This window comes from Clavispora lusitaniae, assembly GCF_014636115.1.
Source record: "Clavispora lusitaniae strain FDAARGOS_655 chromosome Unknown tig00000003_pilon, whole genome shotgun sequence".
Lineage (NCBI taxonomy): Eukaryota > Fungi > Ascomycota > Pichiomycetes > Serinales > Metschnikowiaceae > Clavispora > Clavispora lusitaniae.
Genome location: NW_027093975.1, coordinates 2,325,972 through 2,348,612, shown reverse-complemented (window position 1 = coordinate 2,348,612; position 22,641 = coordinate 2,325,972). Strand labels below are relative to the sequence as shown.

The following is a 22,641-nucleotide window of genomic DNA, read 5'->3' as shown; positions in this document are numbered from 1 at the left end:
AACTCTTTTGCATACAAGCTTGAAGCTTGGTTGCCCATCCTTATGATTTCATTGCCTAGCTTTGTTGCCAATAACAATGACCATTCATGGTCATGTGTATCAAGAAGTTGCAAAATCCTGCGTAAATCTTCTTGGCTGAATACATGCACCACGTATTAACGCACATGAGGATGATTAAAGCTTTACTCAGAGATCCTGTTCTGGACACATTCGGACTACAATTATGAAATTTACGTTGTCCCCATCACGTTTATAGCTTTGCATTCTTCTCGGCATCTGCATGCCTAGCGCTCCCCACTTTTCAAGATCTTTCTGCAGATAAACGGTATTTACCACGTGACATTGCTCATCTCTCTTTATCGTTGGGGAATCCCCACATGTATGTATATAGTGTAATCTCCTTTCCAAAAAGCCAAACAGACATGCTACGTTTCTTTAAAAGTTTGGGAAGAGGTGTCATCCGCGACATTCGAAATCGCTGGCCCCATTATGGCTCTGATTTTTCCGATGCCTATGATTACAGAGTTATACCTTCCACAATTTACATATTTTTCACCAACCTACTTCCTGCCATTGCTTTTGCTCAAGACATGTTTGACCGAACGAATAATCTGTATGGTGTCAACGAAGTTCTAATGAGTTCAGCATTGGCTGGGGTTGTTTTTGGTCTTTTGGCAGGCCAGCCTCTTTGCATAGTGGGAGTCACTGGTCCGATAGCTATCTTCAGTTACACGGTGTATGAATTAATGCATCCTCGAGGCACGCCATATTTCCCCTTCATGTGCTGGATCTACTTGTGGCTGATGGTCATGCATGTTATTGTGGCGATGTTGAACTGGGTTTCTTTCCTCCGCATTATTTCCAACTTCTCATGCGAGGTGTTTGGCTTCTTTATTAACATCGTCTATTGTCAAAAAGCGGTCCAGATTCTAGACCGGCAGTTTGCAGAGGTAGGAGTGGCATCTGGATTTTGCTCTGTCACCATTGCTTTGCTCATGGTGATTTTTGGGTTGGGCTCTTCCATTTTTGGCTCCCAACTTCACTACTTCAAACCATGGTGCCGTAAATTCTTTTTGGATTATGGTGTGCCGCTAGGGGTGATTTTCTTTACAGGATTCATTCATTTTGGCGGATACTTAGACAATGTTCATTTAGCGCATTTACCAACGACTGGAGCGTTTCAACCTACAGCCCGTGGGCCGGAAAGACCACATGGTTGGTTTATACATTTTTGGCCCAAGGAGAACATCGATGTTGGTGATGTCTTCCTAGCTATTCCTTATGCTATTTTGTTGACGTTTCTATTCTACTTTGATCACAATGTGTCGTCGCTCATGTGCCAGCTGAAGGACTACCCATTAAAAAAGCCCGCATCTTTTCATTGGGATTTTATGCTCTTGGGTATCACAACTGGCATATCGGGAATATTGGGGATTCCCGCACCAAACGGTTTAATTCCCCAGGCCCCCTTACATACTTCTTCATTGGTGGTGCACGATTTGTCTACAGGTAAACCACTTTCTGTTGTCGAACAGAGATTGACCAACACGTTGCAAGGTGCAATGACCTTCGTGATGATGTCCGGACCCTTTTTGACCGTTCTTGGTCTCATTCCCCAGGCTGTTCTCGCTGGGCTTTTCCTTATTATGGGCATAGGTGGCTTACATGGCTCACCAGTGGTGAACAAAATTAGGTTCATTTTCCTTGACAAGGACTACATCACACATGACCCTGAATGCCCGCAAATGTGGAAAGATTTAAATGCCATTCCGCCGTCGAAGAAAAAATGGTTCTACGTATATCTTGGCTTGCAGGTGATTGCGGGCTTGGCAGAGTTCATCATCACTTTAACTAAAGGTGCTGTTGGCTTCCCAGGAGTGCTCATGTTCTTTGCGCTTTGTGCAAAATGGGTGTGGCCTAAAATCATCCCACCCGAAGATCTTGAATATCTCGATGGTGCTGTGGCAGAAGAATTCATTGTAAAAAGTTTGGAAGTTCCTAAACTTCGACCAGAAAAGCAGCACGATTCTGAGATGGATATGATTTCTTCTTCGACCGAACGAAGAGAGCAGTAATTAGTGTATCATAGCTTGAAAGGAAAAAAAAAAAAGTGGTATTAAAGATGATTTAACAACTATAAAGATGGACGGTATGCTAATGTGAGACTGAATTTTTTTTTGTTTTTGTTTTCTGGGAATCCTCAAATTCCATTTTGATATTTTTGACGTACCTCTGTATTTTTCTGCAAAATTTTTTTATTTTTCAATTTTCAAGCAAAAGTGTAGGGAAAGTGAATGATGGAGCAGCTATTATAGTTCATTCGCTCTTTAACGTTGCACAGGAGAAGGTATGTACATGCAAGCAACGACCATAGAATCGAAAGAACAAAAAATTAGAATGACGGAAAACTGCTGTTAACCACTTCCCTATTTCTTCTCATAAAGTAAAAGAATGTGCAATCACATGTCAGACAATAACCATTGCTCGAAGTTGTTCTTGACCCTCAATTGAACCTCAGTGGCAGTAGCAGTAATATCATCCTTTCCGTTCAAGTAACCAATTTCCAAGTTTTGGCATCGCTGAACAGCTTTCAAAATGGCTTCATCCAAAAGCAGCATCTTCTTTTGTTCATCTGTTTCCTCAATGGAGTTCTGAATGCCGTTGACGATGATCTTGACTCTCTTGAAGTTCAAAATCAAATCTAAATCGACCCAGCCTTCAGTACCCATATTCTTTCTCAAGAAAACGTCTCTAATCAAGTTATCCAAAGAAAAGTAGTAATCAATTTGCTGAGTCAAAGCTTGCAGAGGATCTTGCTTGGGGCTGATTGGAGGAGGAATATAAACTGGCATAGGTGCACCATAAGGCACGCCCTGGACCATGATAGCCTGAGGATGATGAGGAATGTGAGAAGCATAAGGAAGACCCATTGGACGGAAACCATTCGCGGTATAGTTACCGTTTTGAATGTTTCCGTTGCTGCTGTTTCTTCTAAATCCGTTTTCTCCTGCTGGCTTATACTGTCTGTTTGCGCCGTTGAAGTTGTGGTACTGAGAAGCAAAAGGCTGATAATATTCATTTTGTGTGCGGTTTTGTTGAGATTGGGGTCCAGCTCTTCCACTTTGACTAGTCACATTCTGATTATACTTTCTGAAGCCTTTCTGGTTTTGGCTAGGCTTCTGTCCATTTTGATGGTAGTTGTAGTTGTAATGCAGATGGTCGCCCGAGGCATCAGTGCTATCAGTTTGCTCGCCCTCGGTATTTTCTCTCAACGCCTCACCCTCGATGTGAGATTGATCACCGTTCTCCGAAGGCTTGCCGTCCCTTCTCACTGTAGAATCATCGCCTGGCGAAAATGCAGAGGTCTTTTTCTTTGTAGGTTTGTTCTTTTTCTTATTCTTTTGTTGGTTACCAGAGCCCGCATGTCCCAGATACTGAGAACTTCTGGGGCTGGGTAAAACAACCTTGGCATTGATTGGGACCCACTTGTTAGGCTTAATGAACTTAGAAGCAGCCTTGTTTGCCGCAGATTGGGTTTGTTGCATTCCAATCACCTTGTCTGGAGTAGGCCACTTATGCTCATCAACTGCAGTAGAATCAGCCACAGATGAAGGTGCAGAACCCCATGCCGACTTTGAAGGAACTGGAGCAGGTGCCAAAACCTTCTTTTCCTTTTTCGCTGGCTCTGGAGTAGGTTCTTCAGCGGAAGCAGGTTGGGCCTGTTCTGACGCTGGTGTGTTTCCTGTCTCTAGCGAAGAGGAGGATGCAGATAGAGACACCGAAGCTTGTTCAGACTCAGAAGCAGAGTTTTCGTTTTTTGGAACAGTGCCGTTGGCAGCAATATTTGCGTAGGAAACGGTAGACGCCATTATGGAACAAAGGTGAAAATTTTCAGTCTAGTTGCAAAATGTGGAGAAAGTCGATAACACAAGCGGAGTACTTGTGATCAATAAAAGACTGAAAACTTCTTGGGAGGCAGACTGAGAAGATCAGATAACGTGTTGCTGTTTTGAAATCAGACACCGGTTGGTAATCAACAGTGATTTCAAGGCTATGAAAGAAAGAAGGCAAAAGTCTCCAGCAAAAAATTAAGGATCAGGCAAATGAAAAATGCAATGAAGTTGCGAGATCAGATTAAATAGCACTGCAAATGTGACACACGTATAGATGCCAGTATGCGGAGGCGAATTGGAGCCGGTAATAAGAGTCTGAAAAAGCTTGTGGAAAAAAAAATTATCACTAGTGCCCGCACGAAAAAAAAAATTGAGACCAAACCTGCACCAAATGCGGATCCGACTATTGGTCTGTGACGGGCGAAAGAGACTTTAGACCTAGACGGCAGATTGTTCTCTGCCAAACTCGGTGTGTAAAGATGTGGAAACTTTGCCTTGATTTATGCTATCAATATCTTCTGGTTCTATGCTAGTATGTTTTGTTGTCTCTTTGTCCGAGTCTTTTGCAAGCTTAATGCTTCTTTTTAACTTTAGTCTGTCTATCCTAGGCCCCAATATGAGTGCGCGGCCGGCCTTTACTGGAGAGTGCAAACTATCAAACAGACCACTACAGCAGTCCACAGAATTGCTTAAGATTCAGGTGGCTATGGCACAAAAGGCTGGTGTAAACGAAGAAAAAAAAAAGAATAATAAGATTGTTCATAAGAAACTCAAGCTTGACCTGCGTTTTAACTCACCACGTTGTCAAAGCTCCTCACAGTAATAACCAAGGCAAAACCAGAAACCACACATGGGTTTTCTATGCAGCCATCAACACCATACAAGCATACAACCAAACATGTCTTCCCCGCTAAAATGGGACCGTATTGCGTTTTCTTATCTTTCTTCGAAGCCTCGGTTTCTGCCCCGTATACAGGCTTACTCCACACTCTTGTTCTCGCTTCATCCACCTAAGAAAGAGAACGTCCATGTCAGTGCTTTCTAACCCAGCATACCGGCCAATTCTCGAGGCGCTTCGGTCGTCGCGTAATGGTGTGGTGTACGGTGGAAAGATCCGTTTCTCCCATGCGTTGGTGATCAACTTGTTGTATCGCTCAGGCCCCATGGGACCTCGTTTAAAGCAGGTACTTAAAGCCACCAAAGAACATTCGCTTGTCTTGGCCGCGTTTGCTATTGTCTACAAAACAGTGCTCAATATCTTGCGGCAGGAAAAGCTCTTGGGCTCGAAACAGGGCTTTTCCAAGTTGATTGCTGGCGCAGTGGGGGGTTGGATCGTATACTCTCAGCACTTCTCGGCTTTCAATCCAGGAATCACTCACCAAATCACATTGTACTGTTTTTCACGTGTATTGATTGCTGTGGGGAAAATCTTGCTCGACTTGCTTTTGGAGTGTCGCCAGCCAAAGTTCAAGATCCATGGCGAGCTGGTGTTGTATCGAGACTTGAATGACGCTCAGGCTCGTAGACTAAAGAGCAACATCTATAACAAATCCTGGAAATACTTTGCTGTGGCTACTTGGGCCTTGGTCATGTTCATCTATGATTACAAGCCTCAATACTTGCAGTCTTCGTTGAGGCATTCCATGGCATATATATACGATGTGGAGATGGACACATGGCCAACATGGAGGGATTTTATAGGGTTTTAAATATGGCGTCATTGAATAATACGGCTAATGATATTCTATGCCAGTCGGTTCTTCTTCAATAACTTTTTTTTTTCTGAGTGTGATTTCAATCATGCCTTGCTCTCTTCTCAACCACAACTGTGTTCTTTTGTTTGTTTCCCTTCCATTTTGAACACTTTTTAGGCCCCATTTTTTTAGCCTGTTTTTTAGAAATAGTTTTATCAGGAGTTTGCTTCCATCTAGGCTCAAGGGCTCTTCTCTCGAATATAGGATCGAAGTTTTCTTTGCCGTTGTACACTTGTTCTTCTCCACTATCGGCATCACTCTCATCATACGATTCTTGCTCTTCTTCTTGTTCCGCCCTCAAAACTTCTTTTAGTCTCCAATTCTCTAATGTTGTCAACCTCTTAAGAAGCCCACAAGTTACCTTGCGTAACTCTCTCATTACTTGGTTCATTTCTAGTTCGCCATTTCTGCTTCTCTGCTTCAATTGTTTTCTTTGGTTTAAGTACACCTCGACCTTCTTTTTCTTTAAGGCGATTGAAAAGGCGTCACAAAATTCCAGCTCCAATTTCTGTCTCCTAGATATTTCGTGCTCGATATTGTCAACCATCTCACTCACATCTGAAGGTATGCATCCAAGGGTGCAAGCGTGAAGAATATTGAGCAGCTCTTGGTAATTTTCAATCTGTTTGATCAATCGAACATGCTCTACTTCTTCTAAATAAATTAGGCATCTTAAATGCTCTGCATCATCAGATGCACTGCTCGTCATTTTTGTGTTTTGTACTCGCAAACAGTGAAACAGAAGTCTGCGAATACGTTTATTCTTAATATATGTACTCATTCTTTGCCCTCCATTTTCTCCACTTTTTGACGCAAGAGATTATTTTCATTCTTTAGTAACCCAATCTCAATAAGTAAACTTTGCTTGTTGCTGTGGCTAACCATTTTCAACAAGCTTTCGTTTTCATTTTGCAACACCTCTAGTTTATTGGTGATTCGGTGTGCTAGTTCCTGAGCATCAAAAGTTCCATTTGTAATAACCGTTGTGTTTTTGTTCATCACCAAACCAACCACAATGGCTTCAAGCCTCGACTTTGTTTCCTCTAACTCCTTGGTTCGTTCATTTAATGTACGAGTGAGATCTTTGAACAACTGGTAGTAGTTTTTCGGCATTTTGACCAGATTGTCGTTTCTGTTTTCTGTTTCTGTTTCTTCTTCACTTTTTTCGTCCATTCTGAGTATTTTAAACTTATCATTCAAAGCCGTATTGATCTGGTGCTTGCGTAAAAGTTCCATTCTTAAAATCTCTATAGTCTCGTTGTCAGTTTTTCCCGAAAGGTGGAAGAATTGCGTCTCTTCATTGAGCTTTGAGCCCACAAGACTATCAATGTTTGTTCCTTGAGAATTTTCCTTCTCATCTTCTTTTGTTTCACTGATTGAGTTGTTGTTGCCAACAGGGTTGTAACTAGGAGCGTTTACATTCATAGAAAATTGTTTCTTCGAAGAAAGCAGGACCATATTAGCATCTTGAAATGTGTACCCAGCTAGCGGGGTGGGGGATATAATCGAGCTTGTTTTTGTACGATCAATCTTCCTGGAAGTAGTGTTTTGATCTTGCCGCAACCCTCCACTAATTGTCATTCCAGAACCAAACTGACTCTGAGGTAATGACATTTGGGACCTCCCATTTTGAGGAAAAGAAGGGGGATTCATAAAGCTGGGTAATTGGAATTGGTGGGTAGTTTCGCTTTTGCCCATAACTGATGGCCACATCGAACTAGGGCCTTGAAGATGCTGCGCATAGCTCTTGCCTTCTAAACCCTCATAACTTCCCGAGTACATGGAAGGCAGATAAGTTAATTCAGGATCAGTGTCTTCGGTATTGATGCCGGTATAACCGCTTGAAACTGTTGCAGCAATGCTACCAGAACTTAATCTGTTATATCCGTTGTAGTCAATGGTAGAGTTCATGAAATGAAATTCCAAAGTTAGTAGAAAGAGAAGAAAGTCTCAAAGAAGAAAGAAGACAATTATCGAAAAATAAAAAATGAAAACGAGTCCTGGAATAAATGCTGTATTTATATCTCAAGTCGCTCATGTTTCAAATTTGCAGCCATTTAGTACTTGTGCGCGCATATTTGTTTTGGAATCATTATCCTTAGATTTGTCGGAGCTTTTTGACGCAAGAAACCGCATATTTACTAGGTTCTGTCTGTAGAATTTCTGGAACTCGCAGAAAGAATAAGGATAGTTTATTTCACATATTTAATCGTCTCTAAAAGCTGTCAAAAGGTGATCACAAACGCACCCTTATAGCATATTACCTGCTAAGAGAGTCTTTAGCATTTGCCCATTTGGAGTATTTAATACCTTTTGTGGGAGGCTTAGAATCCGGTCCTCCAAGTTTTTCCCCACCAAGAAATCAAGAAGGACATCGGTGAAGTGATTGCAGTTGTTATCGAACAAATCGTACCGCAGCGCATGGTACTTTTGCTCTTCATGATTTCTGAGATCGTCAAGAAAGTCATCCAAAACTTCCTGAGGGATGTAAGTCTCTCCCATATTCAATATTTCCCGCGGGGTACCGTATTTAGTGGATCCTGGCCGATCGCACACCTTAATACCTTGATCGATATAATACTCTTTGTTGTTGTACACCACAGATGTGTGGTAGATTGCGTCTATCTGTGTTCCAAGAAGAACAGGAGAGTAAGCTGCTGCAAGTCCATTTGAAAGGTCATAAACGTAGACTTGCACGGGTATTGGATTCTCAGTCATGTTGTTGAAAGGCAAATTCTGGGGCAAATGTGTCTGAAGCCGGCTGCGAACTACTATCGCGAAGCACGTGAGAGACCACCGGCTAGGCTCTGAACCCTATTGCATTTGGGCAAGTCGTGTCTTTTAGATTCTGAAAGCGAAGCCGTATCGTGAAGAAATTGACACTTGGTCACGCTGCTTTCGGAATGAAGTACTTTGCAAAACCACTTAGATAGCACGGTCCGTGAGGCGAATGGGTAAAACGCAGTACAGTCTATCCATCTTTGTGTTCGTGCAGGCAGTAACCTCGAAAATGTATTGGGCTCAATTTTTTCACACCAAACTTTGTTCACATCCATAAAGACTTGGGGACTATAATGATCAAATTTTGACGTTATTAACCCAGTATGCCCTCCCCCCAAATAAATTCAGATTTGGCTTTGCACAAATCACAGCTCAACGATTTTTTGTCCAAGAAGTATGTCGACCAGCCGCTTCTCCTAGGCTTCACTGCTGTGGTACAAAGCAAGTTTTGCAAATGGATTCAAGATGACATCGATTTGCTTTATCATAATAGTCATAACTTGCAAAATGGGCAAGCCGATCTTGCTAAATTTGAACTGGTTCAACTTCTTGAAACTTTTTGGACTCAGTTCATCCATCCTATCATCAAGTTCTATCAACGCCAACACGCAGAGCTTTTGTGTCTCCTGCTTCAACCGAAAAAGGGTTCTAAAGCGAAGTTCAAATCTGTCGAAATGAGAAAGCTTAACGAATACTTCATGAAGTTTACGAAATGCGTGATTTCATTCTACGACAAGGTTATCCAATATGTGGCCGGCTCCTTCACCAACTCGTTAATCCCGCTGTTCTTCTTCAAAGAATTGGAAATCGAAAATAGCTCTTCCCAAAAAGAGGCTTCTGATTCTAATTTCTTGAATAATACTAAGGTCATACTTTACCAATGTCTTTTAGGGCTCGGCAACGTAACAAGACACTCTGCCCAAATTGATATCTCATATGTGCAACCTTGCAAATCAATGGCACTGTACCAACTTTACACTAAGAATGAAAAGCCAATTGCTAATCTCAAAGAAAAATTCGTGATGCCTTTGCTCTACTATTCTAAATGCATTCAGTTATTTCCCAATATGACTGATCCTTATAATCATATTGGTGTCATCTACAATTCCCTTCAGGAGAAGTTTCTAGCTGTTGTATGGTTTTCACGAGCTCAATTGACCAGCAGTCGCAAGCGTGATATTGCCAAATACAACATGGCAACCATCTTTACTAAACCGTGGTTAGAAGAAACATATTCTCGGGTGTTGAAGACTCCTTCTAAATTGTGGTCTATTTCCGAATCACAAATTATTTTGCTCCGCATCTTGGGACATCTCTTTTACCCCCAGGCGTACAAAAAGCCTATGTATTACGATAAAACGGCTGTCGACTTTCTTCTGACCTTATTTATTCAGTCGAACCTATGGCCTTATGTGAGAGATGCTCGCATTATCTCTGATATGCTTATTGTTTTGATGTCGTTCTTCATTTTAGCAGAGTCTGAGCACAATAACGAAGCAAGCACAAAGTGTGGTTCTCTTTTAACTCGCTTTGTTGTCAATTATCTCAAGCATGTCTCCAGGTGGCATTCTGACACGCGCGATAATACTGGTGTATTACAGAATATTCGTATGATTTTGGCGTTCTGTCATGAATTTCCTTCCTCGTATAAGTATTCGAAAGAAGACATAGTTCGTGCTTTGCATCAAGCTATCTGGGCCATCCTTAGTGACGAAGATGAAACAAGCATACTGAATCTTTTGATAGCATTTTCAGATAACCAAGTCCCTGTAAGGTCTTATTTGTTTTCTGAAGACGTACAATTCAAAGATTTTGTGGCAATTGGTTCCAGATTCAAGGATTTCAATGATGATCATCTATACAAAAGTGGGAATGTGGACTTGCTCTATGGATCTTATTATTACGCAAATCTGAAGGAAATTCCAAGCTTTTTAGACAATGAAGCAGCACAGAGAATCAACAAAAATGCCGAGCTTCATGGTTACGACCGAAAATCGGCAATTAAAGAAGAATGTGTTCGTTATGAAAACTACCTTCGCTTACATGCTGCTGTTATCTTTATGAAGAAACTTTTCCCGCATAGTTTCAAAGTCGATGAAGACTCTCAGTCTTTGGTTCTCGAAAAAGTTGAAATACCAGCTACGCAAAAAGATACCAGTAAGGGGAAAAGAAGTAACCGCAAGAAGAGAGTTAAAAACACTAACGATTCCCAAAGTTCAGATGCCTATGTCCACAGTGAAGTTCCACAAACAAAACAAATTGCGGCGTCTTTGGATGAAATAGAGCTGATGATTGCTGGCCATGTGTCTGGATTTCAAAGCACTCAACCAAGCAGAGATATTAGCACAGAAGGTGGGCTTGCTGACATGGTTAACTCTATTGTTAGTGATGATGAAGGTGTTCAAGTTCAATCTAGCCAAAAACAGCGATCATCTCCGAATGTTTCTGTAACTTCTCGGTCTGAACATGAGCAACTGCAAACGCCTCCTCCATACCCTTTACAGAGTCCTCCATCCAGACCCGAAGTAATGGGCTTCTATCCTGGAATGCCCCAGGAGCCATTCGCGCCACAGCAGGTTCCATTTGGGTATCCACCTCCAGGCTTTTTGGTATCACAACCTGGACACCCGTATTACTCCATGCACCATCAAATGGGACGTGGGATTTTCCCACCACCTCCTCCACCCCCTCCTGGGCCATGGCAGTACGATACCCAAAATGGTGCCGTGTACACAAACGAATCTCAGAACTATAACCAATACCGACAATGCCCTCAGTACCAACGGTGAGGTAATAATAATGATAGGGAATAATTGATGGAGGGATTGGATTTGCTGTATTCTTTTTATATGGTCTTATTTGGGACGCAATGTCCAAACAGTACCACGCTATAAAAATAACTTGGGGTGCAAAAGTTACGCATCATCATCACTGAACTTTAAAGCAAGTTATGAAGAGCATTTCAGATCTCGAATCGTTCATGTGTGCTATAGCGATCATCCTTGCAGAAATACTGTTACTGGCTGTGTATAAATGCTACACCTACTAATATCTACTTTTCAATTGAGGTCTCCTCCTGGTAGAATTGTAACGTGTTATTGTAGTTGAGATATCTTATTTCGCGGTGGAAACAAAGAGAATGGTTAAAAAGAAAAAAAAAACCTTTCGAAAGCATGGGTCTCAGAGAGTAAAAAATTTATATCGAGACTCTTAGTATGAAAGAGGATAATCACAAAATAATTAACAATGAGAACTGCGTGGCATTTGAAGACGTAACGATCAGACGCACTGAAAAGGACAAACAAAGCTACAATTAGGCTTCTCACCTGAAGACAAATGAAAATTACAATATAAGAAATGCTAACAAATTATGTTAGGAAGAATTCTTGTTGAACACATGGAAGCTCATTGTTGCCATCTTCTGACTCCATATGGGATTACGAGTCGAGTGTTAATTAGTAGGTACCGAAAAGAAAACCATCGGACACGAAATTCGAATAAGCATTACGCGAGCAATACCTTACATACAGTTTCAGGTACTCAGGAACGGCATTTCTCTCCAGCGAAGACAAATAAAACTAGCCCTTATAAAGTCATTAGAGCAGCTGAATTGATATGGTATGAATGGATTTCTGCCCTGAAAATATTCTTTCTTCCCTCCAGTTCCGCTACGCCGCTGTGAGGTTCTATTATTCACATTTGACATATTCCGTTTCGCGTATAATCTGGCGCACTCACACCACGATGCGCTTTGATGCAGGCTCGAATCATTTCTTCCACTGTGCCTCGTTACGTCTTTCAACGTTTTCTTCTTCCTTGAACCATGACCTCGATCACACACCGTGTATCCAAAGAGTCGTATAAGTGTGATGCCCCACCATCAGATTCCTCTATTGAGGTTTTGAATGAGTACTATTGGACAAAAGATGCTGAGCCTCACGTGGAAAGAAGAAAGGCCATCATGGCCAAATATCCACAAGTGTCGCGTTTGACAGGCTATGAGCCGAAAACAAAGTGGTATGTGATGTTTGTGGTGGCCCTTCAGTTCTCTGTGGCGTATTATTTGCGCAATACGTATCCAATTTCGTGGAAATTCTTTGCGTTGGCGTATGTGATTGGTGCTACCTCGAACCAGGCGATCTTCCTTGCAATCCACGAGTTATCGCACAACCTCTTGTTCAAGAAGCCTCTTCACAATAAGTTGTTTGCCATCTTCACCAATTTGCCGATTGGCATTCCTTATTCGGCGTCTTTCCAGCCTTATCACCAGCTTCACCACAAATTCATGGGTGATGAGTTCTTGGACACAGATTTGCCCACTCGTTTTGAAAGCATTGTGCTTCTGAACGTCTTGGGTAAAGTTTTCTTTGCAACATTCCAAATTTTCTTCTACGCATTGCGTCCTATGTTTATCACGCAAATCAAATTCACCTATACCCATCTTTTGAACGTGATTGTTCAGATCGCAGTGGATATTGCCATGGTGAAAGCCTGGGGCTGGTACTCGTTTCTCTATTTCATCATGTCCTCGTTCTTGGCCGGCTCCTTGCACCCATGTGCGGGCCATTTCATTGCCGAGCACTACGTTTTAGACAAGAATAATGTCCCACGAACCAAAAAGGTCTCCACAGAAACAAATGTTCCTGGAAACCTTGTTCCAGCTGAAACTTATTCGTACTATGGATCCTTGAACTTGTTGACTTGGAACGTTGGTTACCACAACGAGCATCATGATTTCCCGTACATTGCATGGACAAAGTTACCTGAACTCCGCCGCCTTGCAGCAGAGTTTTATGATCCATTGCCACAGGTAGACTCCTGGTGTGCTGTTTTGTGGAACTTCTGCTTTCACGATGTTAACACTTTATGGTGCCGTGTCAAGCGTAGTGGAACAGAGCGCCATGGTCTGAGAGTCAGTGGCTTGGACCGCAACCAGGGCGACGAAGATAAGGATATGTAAAATAAATAAGGAATAAATTGATGAGTGATGATCAAATGTTGTATGGGATAAGTAGCCGCTAAACTCCTGAACTTCAACAATTGAGGATGTGATGTGAGTTCAGGTTTTGATCTTCTAGACCTCTGCCAAGACTAAGATGGTTTGAATTGGGTTCTACTATGTATTGAACTTCGACACTTAATGCTATATACATAATTGCTTGGGTTCATGTTTAGCTTGCTATGCAAAAACTTGCATCCGGTCATTGATTAATCATATCTTACTTAATAAGTACCCCGTTGCATCCCTGCCCTAAAACATACATGCCAACTACATATACTGTCTTCGCAGTGTTTCTATCTATTAACGGTAGATTACAAGTTCTTCACCAAACGAGAAATGTCGCTCATGCCGTCCACATACACCTCGCCTAACTTCTGCTTGACAACTTCCACAATCTCGCCTGCCTCCACAAGATCTCCGTCAGTGCTGTCATCACCTTGACCCAATACTTTGACTCTCAACTTACCTTCTGGGTACTCTTCCTTACCCAAAATCACCGCCAACTTGGCTTTGGCCTTGTCTGCCGCATCAAACTGTTTTCTAGGATTAGCCTTCACCTTGTACAAGTACTCGGCATTGATACCAGCAGCCCATAATTGGCGAGCAACAGTCATACGTTCCTTCAAGAAACCGGTCCAACCAGCACCACCGCCAAATGCCATGATGTACACATCTGTGTGAGTAGATGAGAGGTTTTCCCACTCCTTAGCCGCTCTAGCTTTGAGAATGGAAAAGATACGCTCGACACCGAATGAGATACCGACACATGGAATAGTTTTTCCATTGGAAAACATTCCAACCAAGTTATCGTAACGTCCACCTGCAGCAATAGAGCCGACACCGACGTACTCACTTGCATCCTCATCCTTGTTCTCTTTCTTTGCACGAGCCTTCAACTCCTCGGCGTTCGAAGGAGGAGCAGATGCTTCGGTGACAGCTTCGTAAATCAAGCCTGTGTAATAGTCCAAACCACGGGCAAGTGACAAGTCAAACGACAAGTGGTCTTCGATCTGCAACGCCTCGACGTATCCAGCCAACTCAGCCATGTCAGAAATACCCTTTTGGGCAGATTCGTTTGAGGCCAACAACTCTGAACCTTGCAAGAAATCCAAAGTATGCTTGAGCGAACCCTTAACCTTGACAAACTCCCCGATTTTGTCGGCCACAGCTTCCGGTTGGCCCTTTTCGACACACATCTCCTTTTTCACTGCCTCCCATGGCAACTTGTCCAACTTGTCCACTGCAGAAGATATCTTACGCACGTCTTCATCCTTAACACCACAAGCCTGGAAAATACCATCCAACACTTTACGGTGGTTCAACTTGATTTTGAAGTCGTGAATACCCAAAGAGGTCAAACCTTCAACCAAAATTGCCAACACCTCGGCATCTGGCACCATTGGATCATAGGTACCAGCAATGTCAAAGTCGCATTGGTAGAATTCTCTCATTCTTCCCTTGGTCATAGCAGGCTGGTCTCTTCTGTAAACCTTGGCGATGTGGTATCTCTTTATCGAGCTGATACTGTTTGCCGCCACAAACCGTGCAAATGGCACAGTCAAGTCGTATCTCAAAGAAGTCAACTCACCACCTTGGTCTTGCAAGTTGTAGATCAACTTCGAATCCTCACCGTACTTACCGGTCAAGATTTCTCTGAGCTCAAAAACAGGTGTATCGAGTGCCTGACCACCGTGCTTCTTGAACATATCACTGAGAGTAGAGAAAATGGCTTCTCTCAAGACCATGTCCTTGTCAGCCCAATCTTTGGTGCCTTTGGGCGTTTTCAAAAGAAACTCTTGTTTCTTGGCCTTTTTTGACTGTTTGGGTGCTTTTGGCGGAACATTGGCCGCAACAATAGGCGAGCTGGCTTCAGTCGACATCCTTCTTAGTAGTTTTGGGAACGAGCGCCTGAACATGATTCCAGGAAATTTTTCTGCACGGCCTTTACCTATGTGGGAGGCACGGGTGTGACTCCATCTAGTACCCTTTACTAGCCAGAATACAATAAGGAAGAGAGCCTTATTGAACAAAATGGCTCTTACATCTAGCTTAGGGGACTGTTGTTGCTATAAATTTTTGGTAAAGATTTTGTTAGGTAACGCTTGCCGCGATGATCTGTCAAAGGCTACAATTCCGTTGAGATGCGTTTATCTGGAAAATTAACCTACCATAAAAATTTTGACTACATTGACATGAAGGAGCCATGAAGTCTAGTAACCAACTTGACGCCTGATAGTTCGAGAAGTTTACTCTGGTCATTACAGCCGTAACAATAAAATATCATTCCATAGACACCTAAAAACAGTTTGCCCGCGCTCTGTATCCGCGTATACCTAAAGTCCATCAAGTTGCCATTTCATCATACTCAGTCCTCGTTGATTGCATTTGCCTTTGAGTAATTCAACCGCATCACACCATCGCTTAAAAGTCTCTTACCCCAGCTGCCAGCGGCAGGGTCACCAGTCTCATCTCTGCATTGTTTCAAGAATGGAAGTAATGATGTTCCGCCCGTACCCTTTTCTTCGGTACCTGCGCGCTTCTTCTTGGCAAGTCCCGACCGCAAAGTCAGCAGAGACCCCATCTTTGGCGCCTGTTTGGCTTGTAAAACCACGTACCGTGTGACAATTTGGATGTGCTTGTCGCGGAACAGTTTAAGCATGGCCAAGCATGCGTCGTAACTGAGAGTAAGCTCTGCATTTTCCTGGTTGGCCATCACGTATTCTCGTATACACGACTCTCTGTCCACCATAGCCAAAAACTCCCGATGTGAGCCTGGCATGTAGTTTCTCATCTCGCGAAGATAGGCGCTCTCGGGCTTCTCTGATGTTTCCACCTTTTGATGTGGGGCTGGACGCTCGCCAGTAGCATAGTGGTGAACACTAAGAACAGAGTCTAAGAACTGGATCAACAGCGATTGTGCATTCGAGCCTCCCGCGTACGCCCGTGGCTTTTCTTCATTCCCGTAAATCACACCGTTCTTGTCCAAGCCTACGTCGGCCATATTTTTCCATCCAGCCAAGTATGGCCGGAGACGGAAATAAAACACATGGGGGTCACACATTTCCTCCATGCGCATCATCACCGAGCCCAAATGGTCAATGACTTGGGCCAACTGCTGCAACGAAGCAATAAGACGGGCACTGTCCTTATTTTGGGCATGTTTAATGGCATCCATGCCTGCCCGGACAGCACGAGCACCACGAGCCTCAAAGAACACGCTCACAAGGAAAAACCACTGCTCGTCAATAGAGCCTGTGAAAGTATTAATGGTCGTAAGGTTGTCAAACTCCACATCCTTGGTGTTCGTGGTTGTTGGAATGATTTCCTTGAAGTTCCATAGACACAACCCGGCGTATGTGGCTAAAGGCGGAAGACCCAAAACATCACTTACTTCGACCAACGGCCGAGCCAAGTTCTCTGGAAGACGACTTACCGGTTCGTTGGTTCCCCACACATAGGCGTGGGCCAAAAATCCAAGCACCATGTAGGCTCTTCTGTATTCCGGAGGCGAGGACAATTGTTCTGTGGAAAGAGCAGGCAACTTATCCACAAGCGGCCGGACACGGCTAGCAAGAAGTAAAGCGGGAAGGTTATTGACAAGGTTTTCCCATGGTGCATAGTACGCTTGCGGCAACCGTTCTAGTGGGAGCTGAGGTGGAAGAAAACCAGTTTCTGGGTCCACATCAAAGGACAGAATGTCAAACATTAAAAAGTAAAAAGGGAAAGTAACTTCTTGTTGGGAAAAAGGAATATCCTGTCTGCGTTCAAAAACAAAAGTGGTTTCGGTAGCGTTAAACTGATGTCGTTTTTTTTTTTTTTTCGAAAACCGTTTGATTTTCACTAACGCAAAACACGAGCCAAGAAAGTGAGACAACTAATTTATCAGGTGATCACAAGCACACAATTCAGACTTTGATGCGCTTATATACAAAAATACAAATAAAAGGAGAGTAAAAAAGAGGAAAAGAAAAAATTCCAACCAAAAGAAAACTAAAACTTGAAGGCGTACACATGCCATGACCGACTCGGCTTAAACCCGAGATGACTTCCCCAATCTAAACGTTTTCGCGCTAAGCCCAACCCCACTCAGGCCGGTACAGTGATTAAGTCCGCTGCTTATAAATTGAATTTTACGATAGTGCCTGGTTAGTAAACTCGCGACATGCAAGATGCGGCTTATTACTAATTATCACAGATAATTAATAACGGAAGTTGTAGATCATAGAAACCCTTTTTTGGTATGTAATCTTGTATTAGATTATCTTCTGATGACACTGTGTTCTTTCTTTTTTTTCTATTTCTTTCTTTTTCATGTAGTGTCGGAAAGTAACCAGAATCGATAAAGCAGAAGACAATGGCAATCACTGGATCAAAGTGACTTTTCTCAGACTGAATTCGAATCACAATTCAATTTTAGTTATTACCGTTGGGGAATCACAGGAGGTTCTGCCGGCAGAACTTGCAGAGGCTGATTAGTAGAGGTATCCAATTTCCTCTGTTTCTGCTCGGTCCATGGGTTCCTGAATTCAGAAACGGAGCTTGAGGTATCAGATATTGCGGTGTTAGCTTTAGAAGGAAAAAGTGCTCTGGTTTTCCACGAAGCAGGTTCTGCCAGGTGGAATGGCCCTTTCAGTTTCAAAAGTTTGGGTGCCAGAGGCACAGGTGCCGAGGCAGCTGGCTTTGTAATCGAGAAGAGGCGAGGAAAGGCCGCTTGGCTTTTCTGGGGTTTCGCTTGCTTCGATTGAAGGGTTTCCTTGTTTCCATTTTCCTTTCTGGTTGTTTTTGTATCATCATTCATATTCTGTGGCGCAGCAGTTTTCACAGAGTTTCTCAAACCTTGTGAACCCTCCATGTTCCGACTACTTATTAAGGGTAGTCCTCCTAGAACTGAGTGGAGCCAGTCACCACTCAAAGTGGCGCCAATGATTTTCTCGCTGGTTTCCAGCAGCTTCTGCGGAAGATCGCAAAAGCGACTTTTAACCGCCGCCCAACTTGTCAGGAAATACAACTTTGTGCGTTCACATTGTTCAGCAGAAAATCGACCTTGGGCGTCTCTCACTTTCTTATAGCAGTAAAACGGACGCAATGAACAGATTGCTAACTTGAACCACCCTGCAATCGTGTCCCGAGACGCCTCTAGAACAATGATGACTAAGAGTTGCAACACATAGATACAATAAAGACTGGGCGCCAATACGTTCCCGGCGAGGCGGCGCATGGCGGCCCCAATACTATTAAGAGATAAATCTATACGGTACCAATTCATCAGAGAAGAATTTCGTTTTTGAAAAAGTTCAGTTTGCGCTATTAAAAAAAAAAAAAAAAAAAGATGGGGCAAGGATACGTGAGTACTGGGTGCAAAAAGAAGTTTAGTGCTATTAGTACTGCATTTTTATTCTTCGATTCGGCACAGGGAAAGCAACCCAATACATCCGTGCACCAGAGTGCGCGCCCCTCTCCCTCAAAACCAGTGAGTGATCACTCTGATTATTAGGAAAAGCCTTCGCTCGCCAACCAAAAACTCAACATAGGGCCAAGTTCCACAATGTCGTTCAAGGGTTTTAAGAAAACGATTGTGCGTGCTCCGCAGAGTTTCCGCCAAAAAATGAACATGGGTGAGATCACTGAGGATCCCGTTTACTCGGATGCTGAACGGCGGTTCAAGGAGTTGGAGTTGGAGACTAAAAAACTTAGTGACGAATCGAAAAGGTACTTTGCGGCCGTCAATGGCATGTTAGACTACCAGATTGACTTTTCGAAAGGAATTGAGGAGATCTACAAGCCCATCAGTGGGCGGTTGTCCGACCCAAATGCCACCGTTCCGGAAGATAATCCCGAAGGTATCAAAGCAGCGGAACAGTACCGTGAAGTTGTCAAAGAGCTCAAGGAGTTGTTGAAGCCTGATTTGGAGTTGATTGAAAAGCGTGTCGTCAACCCTGCCCAGGAATTGTTGAAGGTGATTCATCTGATTCGTAAAATGGCCACCAAGAGAGACCACAAGCGCATGGACTTGGACAGACACAAGCGCACCTACAATAAGTATGCCAATGAGAAGGAACGGACGGCAAAAGTGGAGGAGAAGATGTACAACGCCGAAGCCGAAGTGCACGTGGCGCAGCAGGAATATGACTACTACAACGACATGTTGAAGAACGAACTTCCCATTTTGTTCCAAATGCAGCTGGACTTCGTCAAGCCCTTGTTCTTGTCCTTTTACTACATGCAGTTAAACATTTTCTACACCTTGTATAACCGCATGGAAGAGTTGAAGATCCCATACTTTGACTTAACGCTGGATATCGTCGAAGCTTATCATGCGAAGAAGGGTAACATTGAGGAGCAAACTGATAGCATTGGAATCACCAACTTTAAAGTCGGTCACTCCAAGAACAAGTTGGAGGCTACTAAGAGAAGACATGCCATGATGGCAGGAGGTGCTCCTGGTGCTCCGGGAACGCCTGGCGCTCCTGGTTCCCCTGCGTACGGTCAATATGGTCAATACGGCCAGCAAAGCCCAGATCTGACTGGTGCTCCAGGTCAATATGGCCAATATGGCCAGTATGGCCAATACGGTCAACAAGTGCAATCTCCCACTTCGGGTCAATATGGGCAGTACGGTGCGGACGCAAAAACTCCTGCCACTGCTGGAGTTGGCTCCCCTTACAGTACGTACCAGACCCCAGCGGCCGCGTCTCCTGTTTCGGCACCTCCCGCATACTCGCCTGCTGTTCCGGCCGCTCCCTCTTATTCTCCTGCGACACCTGCTGCGCCTGCCGCAGCCCAGACATGTACTGCTTTGTATGACTACGCCGCACAGGCTCAGGGTGACTTGAGCTTCCCTGCGGGGGCAGTGATCGAAGTCGTGGAAAAGGGTGACGCTAACGCATGGTGGACGGGAAGATATAACGGTCAAACAGGCTCGTTTCCTGGAAACTACGTACAGTTGAATTAGGGAGAAGTATTGGTGAATACTTAGCTAAGCGACTTGGTCTAGGACAGTGTGACGCTGGCGCTTTCTAGATATTGTAGTACATACATGAACAAAAACAATGATCAAAGTTTTAGTATCGGATACATTCAAGATGAAAGACTGTGTACTTATTCTGAGGGGAGTCTGACCATGAAGCTGTTTTTCTTCTTGATTGACACTATTGGGGATTGTTTGGCTGTATCGTTCATAACATGGTCAAGCTTTACACTTCCTACTTCTCATTTTAGTCACCCTACTTTGCTTTAGGGCACTTGCCAACATCTAACACAAATGTTGAAAAAAGCTGGATACGGTTTTGAATAATCACTCAGACCCGATGTGAGCACATATAGCCTTCAGTTACGTAGCAACTCATCTCATTAAACCTTGATTCCTAATGCAATAACGGTCCCGAAGGGTTTGAATAAACCACTTGAACTGATAATTGTCAAAAAAAAAAAAAAAATTTACAATATGTAGACGTTCAAAAAATCGTTCATTGTCGTCAGTACAGTTGTTTCGTTGTTAAAGAAAAAAAAAAGAAAAAAACGGAAGGTTTTTATGGTGGGTAGTGGTGTTTGATGCTTAAATGCCTTTTCTGGGTCAGTTCAAGTACTTTTTGAACCACAGCGACACCAAGCTGCCCACTCTTTCTGGGTCCTCACGGTGGAGAAAATGGCCGACCCCACTAAGCAATTGCACCTTCACTTTGGGGATGGGAGCTAAAAGACGAGACTCCAATTCAAACAATGCCGGAACCATGCATCCGTCAATGTCGCCTCCCAAAATAAGCGTTGGCACTTTTTCAAAATCCACATTCCATCTCATCTCGTGACGGTTCTTCCATGTGAGCACATTTCTATAGTAAGCTGTGGCATGGTCTAGCACACCTTCCAGAGCAAGTGTTGTACGCACAGACTCGATTTCTTTGGAAAAGTCCCAACCTGGGGACCACCATGCCCAAAGTTGGTCTAGATAGCCAGGCTCTTCTAAATTACCGAATTTTGGTTTGTAGAAGAGAGGGGATTGCATTCGAAGCATGTAACTGGAATAGTACAACTGCGATGGTGCATACCACAAAAAGTGCCACAAGTGAAGGTTGGACAAGTATGGAATGGCCATCGTCACCATCAGGGTAATGAGGTTTGGGTACTTGGAAGCGGTTTTAAAAGCCACTACGGCACCCCAATCGTGTCCCACCAAATGGACTGGTACAGATTGGTCCGGAACAAGCTCAATAATCCACAGGCGAACGTCATCTGCAAGCTCTGCCATGGTGTAATTGTTCGGCCCGCCCTGGGAGGAAACCTCGTATCCTCTTAGCAGAGGAACGACCGCTAGTGTTTTCGGCCCAAGGTCTTGCAAGACTATAGGAACCACAGCATGGTATGAGTCTCGGTTATCGGGAAACCCATGCATGAATATAATAAGTCTGTCAAAGGAGCCAGGTTTAATGCTTTCCTGATCTTTGTTGCACCAGGCAGAAAATGTCCGCTGGCCATGGTGGAGATGAATCAAGTGCATAGATTGATGCTGGCCATTTTCAGCAGGAGAAATCTGTTTCTTGGGCATTGTTTTCCAATAAATTACAAGTAGATAATTTGTTACTTGAAAGCGAGATCTTCTGTCGAGTCAATTGGCGTTGTCCAAACAACGATTTTTAGGCAGGTCTGGGGAAAAATGTTCTGTAGTCCAGCACAAGTCACTGACTAACATGAAAGTTCATGAACCATTCGACGTATATATGGGCGAAGGCATTTTATCACGTTCATGTGCATGTGAAGCTCGCGTGCGTGGGGAAAGAAAAAGACTAATCCCACTGATAAGCATCGTGCCATTACCGTCTTCTCATGTCTCGGCTGGCCGTGTACGTCATTACTCGGCGCTAGACGGAGCATTTTCGAACGTCCGAAGCACGATCCGAAGAAGGGAAAAAGCCGTACGAAGCTATATTGATTGCATCATTTCTGGAATGGGACAGTTGGACACGGACTGACCAGAGGACAGAGCCACGAAAAGCATGCCAAAGAGTGGAGCATTAATTGCAAAACCCAGACATGTACGTACGTAAAAAGAAAAGCAAACAAAGTGTTGAAATCTAAAGCCGCTGGAGCATGGATATAAGATGTGGCTATCGACCTCTGCGGCTTGCGATGAAGTATGCATTCTGATGCAATATGCGTCAACGGTGTAAACACATAAACAGCCGTGAGCATATTCGCAGGAATGATGGTATCTGTT

At 43.5% G+C, this 22,641-nt stretch overlaps 13 protein-coding genes across 13 annotated transcripts; 5 read left to right on the top strand and 8 right to left on the bottom strand. All coding sequences in view use genetic code 12, as the record gives it.

Annotated features, from left to right (window-relative positions):
• Positions 1-377: 377 nt before the first annotated feature.
• FOB63_001101 (uncharacterized protein) lies at positions 378-2,075 on the top strand (the record flags this gene model as incomplete). The annotated part of the gene is made up of 1 exon (XM_002619960.2): positions 378-2,075. One exon carries the CDS (start codon positions 378-380, stop codon positions 2,073-2,075), a length of 1,698 nt encoding a protein of 565 aa, XP_002620006.2.
• Positions 2,076-2,459: 384 nt separating this feature from the next.
• Positions 2,460-3,869, bottom strand: FOB63_001100 (uncharacterized protein; the record flags this gene model as incomplete). Its single annotated transcript, XM_002619959.2, has 1 exon — positions 2,460-3,869. The coding sequence occupies one exon, from the start codon at positions 3,867-3,869 to the stop codon at positions 2,460-2,462; it is 1,410 nt and encodes a 469-aa protein (XP_002620005.2).
• A 1,052-nt stretch (positions 3,870-4,921) lies between these two features.
• FOB63_001099 (uncharacterized protein) lies at positions 4,922-5,602 on the top strand (the record flags this gene model as incomplete). The annotated part of the gene is made up of 1 exon (XM_002619958.2): positions 4,922-5,602. The coding sequence occupies one exon, from the start codon at positions 4,922-4,924 to the stop codon at positions 5,600-5,602; it is 681 nt and encodes a 226-aa protein (XP_002620004.2).
• Positions 5,603-5,687: 85 nt separating this feature from the next.
• Positions 5,688-6,356, bottom strand: FOB63_001098 (uncharacterized protein; the record flags this gene model as incomplete). Its single annotated transcript, XM_002619957.2, has 1 exon — positions 5,688-6,356. The coding sequence occupies one exon, from the start codon at positions 6,354-6,356 to the stop codon at positions 5,688-5,690; it is 669 nt and encodes a 222-aa protein (XP_002620003.2).
• Positions 6,357-6,424: 68 nt separating this feature from the next.
• On the bottom strand, positions 6,425-7,558 carry MUM2 (Mum2p; the record flags this gene model as incomplete). The annotated part of the gene is made up of 1 exon (XM_002619956.2): positions 6,425-7,558. The coding sequence occupies one exon, from the start codon at positions 7,556-7,558 to the stop codon at positions 6,425-6,427; it is 1,134 nt and encodes a 377-aa protein (XP_002620002.2).
• A 339-nt stretch (positions 7,559-7,897) lies between these two features.
• On the bottom strand, positions 7,898-8,365 carry FOB63_001096 (uncharacterized protein; the record flags this gene model as incomplete). Its single annotated transcript, XM_002619955.2, has 1 exon — positions 7,898-8,365. One exon carries the CDS (start codon positions 8,363-8,365, stop codon positions 7,898-7,900), a length of 468 nt encoding a protein of 155 aa, XP_002620001.2.
• A 386-nt stretch (positions 8,366-8,751) lies between these two features.
• EST1 (Est1p) lies at positions 8,752-11,217 on the top strand (the record flags this gene model as incomplete). The annotated part of the gene is made up of 1 exon (XM_002619954.2): positions 8,752-11,217. One exon carries the CDS (start codon positions 8,752-8,754, stop codon positions 11,215-11,217), a length of 2,466 nt encoding a protein of 821 aa, XP_002620000.2.
• Positions 11,218-12,251: 1,034 nt separating this feature from the next.
• Positions 12,252-13,388, top strand: DES1 (Des1p; the record flags this gene model as incomplete). The annotated part of the gene is made up of 1 exon (XM_002619953.2): positions 12,252-13,388. The coding sequence occupies one exon, from the start codon at positions 12,252-12,254 to the stop codon at positions 13,386-13,388; it is 1,137 nt and encodes a 378-aa protein (XP_002619999.2).
• A 353-nt stretch (positions 13,389-13,741) lies between these two features.
• Positions 13,742-15,346, bottom strand: HTS1 (histidine--tRNA ligase; the record flags this gene model as incomplete). Its single annotated transcript, XM_002619951.2, has 1 exon — positions 13,742-15,346. One exon carries the CDS (start codon positions 15,344-15,346, stop codon positions 13,742-13,744), a length of 1,605 nt encoding a protein of 534 aa, XP_002619997.1.
• A 449-nt stretch (positions 15,347-15,795) lies between these two features.
• FOB63_001092 (dioxygenase) lies at positions 15,796-17,136 on the bottom strand (the record flags this gene model as incomplete). The annotated part of the gene is made up of 1 exon (XM_002619950.2): positions 15,796-17,136. One exon carries the CDS (start codon positions 17,134-17,136, stop codon positions 15,796-15,798), a length of 1,341 nt encoding a protein of 446 aa, XP_002619996.2.
• Positions 17,137-17,850: 714 nt separating this feature from the next.
• Positions 17,851-18,696, bottom strand: FOB63_001091 (uncharacterized protein; the record flags this gene model as incomplete). The annotated part of the gene is made up of 1 exon (XM_002619949.2): positions 17,851-18,696. The coding sequence occupies one exon, from the start codon at positions 18,694-18,696 to the stop codon at positions 17,851-17,853; it is 846 nt and encodes a 281-aa protein (XP_002619995.2).
• A 279-nt stretch (positions 18,697-18,975) lies between these two features.
• On the top strand, positions 18,976-20,382 carry RVS167 (amphiphysin; the record flags this gene model as incomplete). The annotated part of the gene is made up of 1 exon (XM_002619948.2): positions 18,976-20,382. One exon carries the CDS (start codon positions 18,976-18,978, stop codon positions 20,380-20,382), a length of 1,407 nt encoding a protein of 468 aa, XP_002619994.2.
• A 621-nt stretch (positions 20,383-21,003) lies between these two features.
• FOB63_001089 (uncharacterized protein) lies at positions 21,004-21,972 on the bottom strand (the record flags this gene model as incomplete). The annotated part of the gene is made up of 1 exon (XM_002619947.2): positions 21,004-21,972. The coding sequence occupies one exon, from the start codon at positions 21,970-21,972 to the stop codon at positions 21,004-21,006; it is 969 nt and encodes a 322-aa protein (XP_002619993.2).
• Between the last annotated feature and the right edge of the window lie 669 nt (positions 21,973-22,641).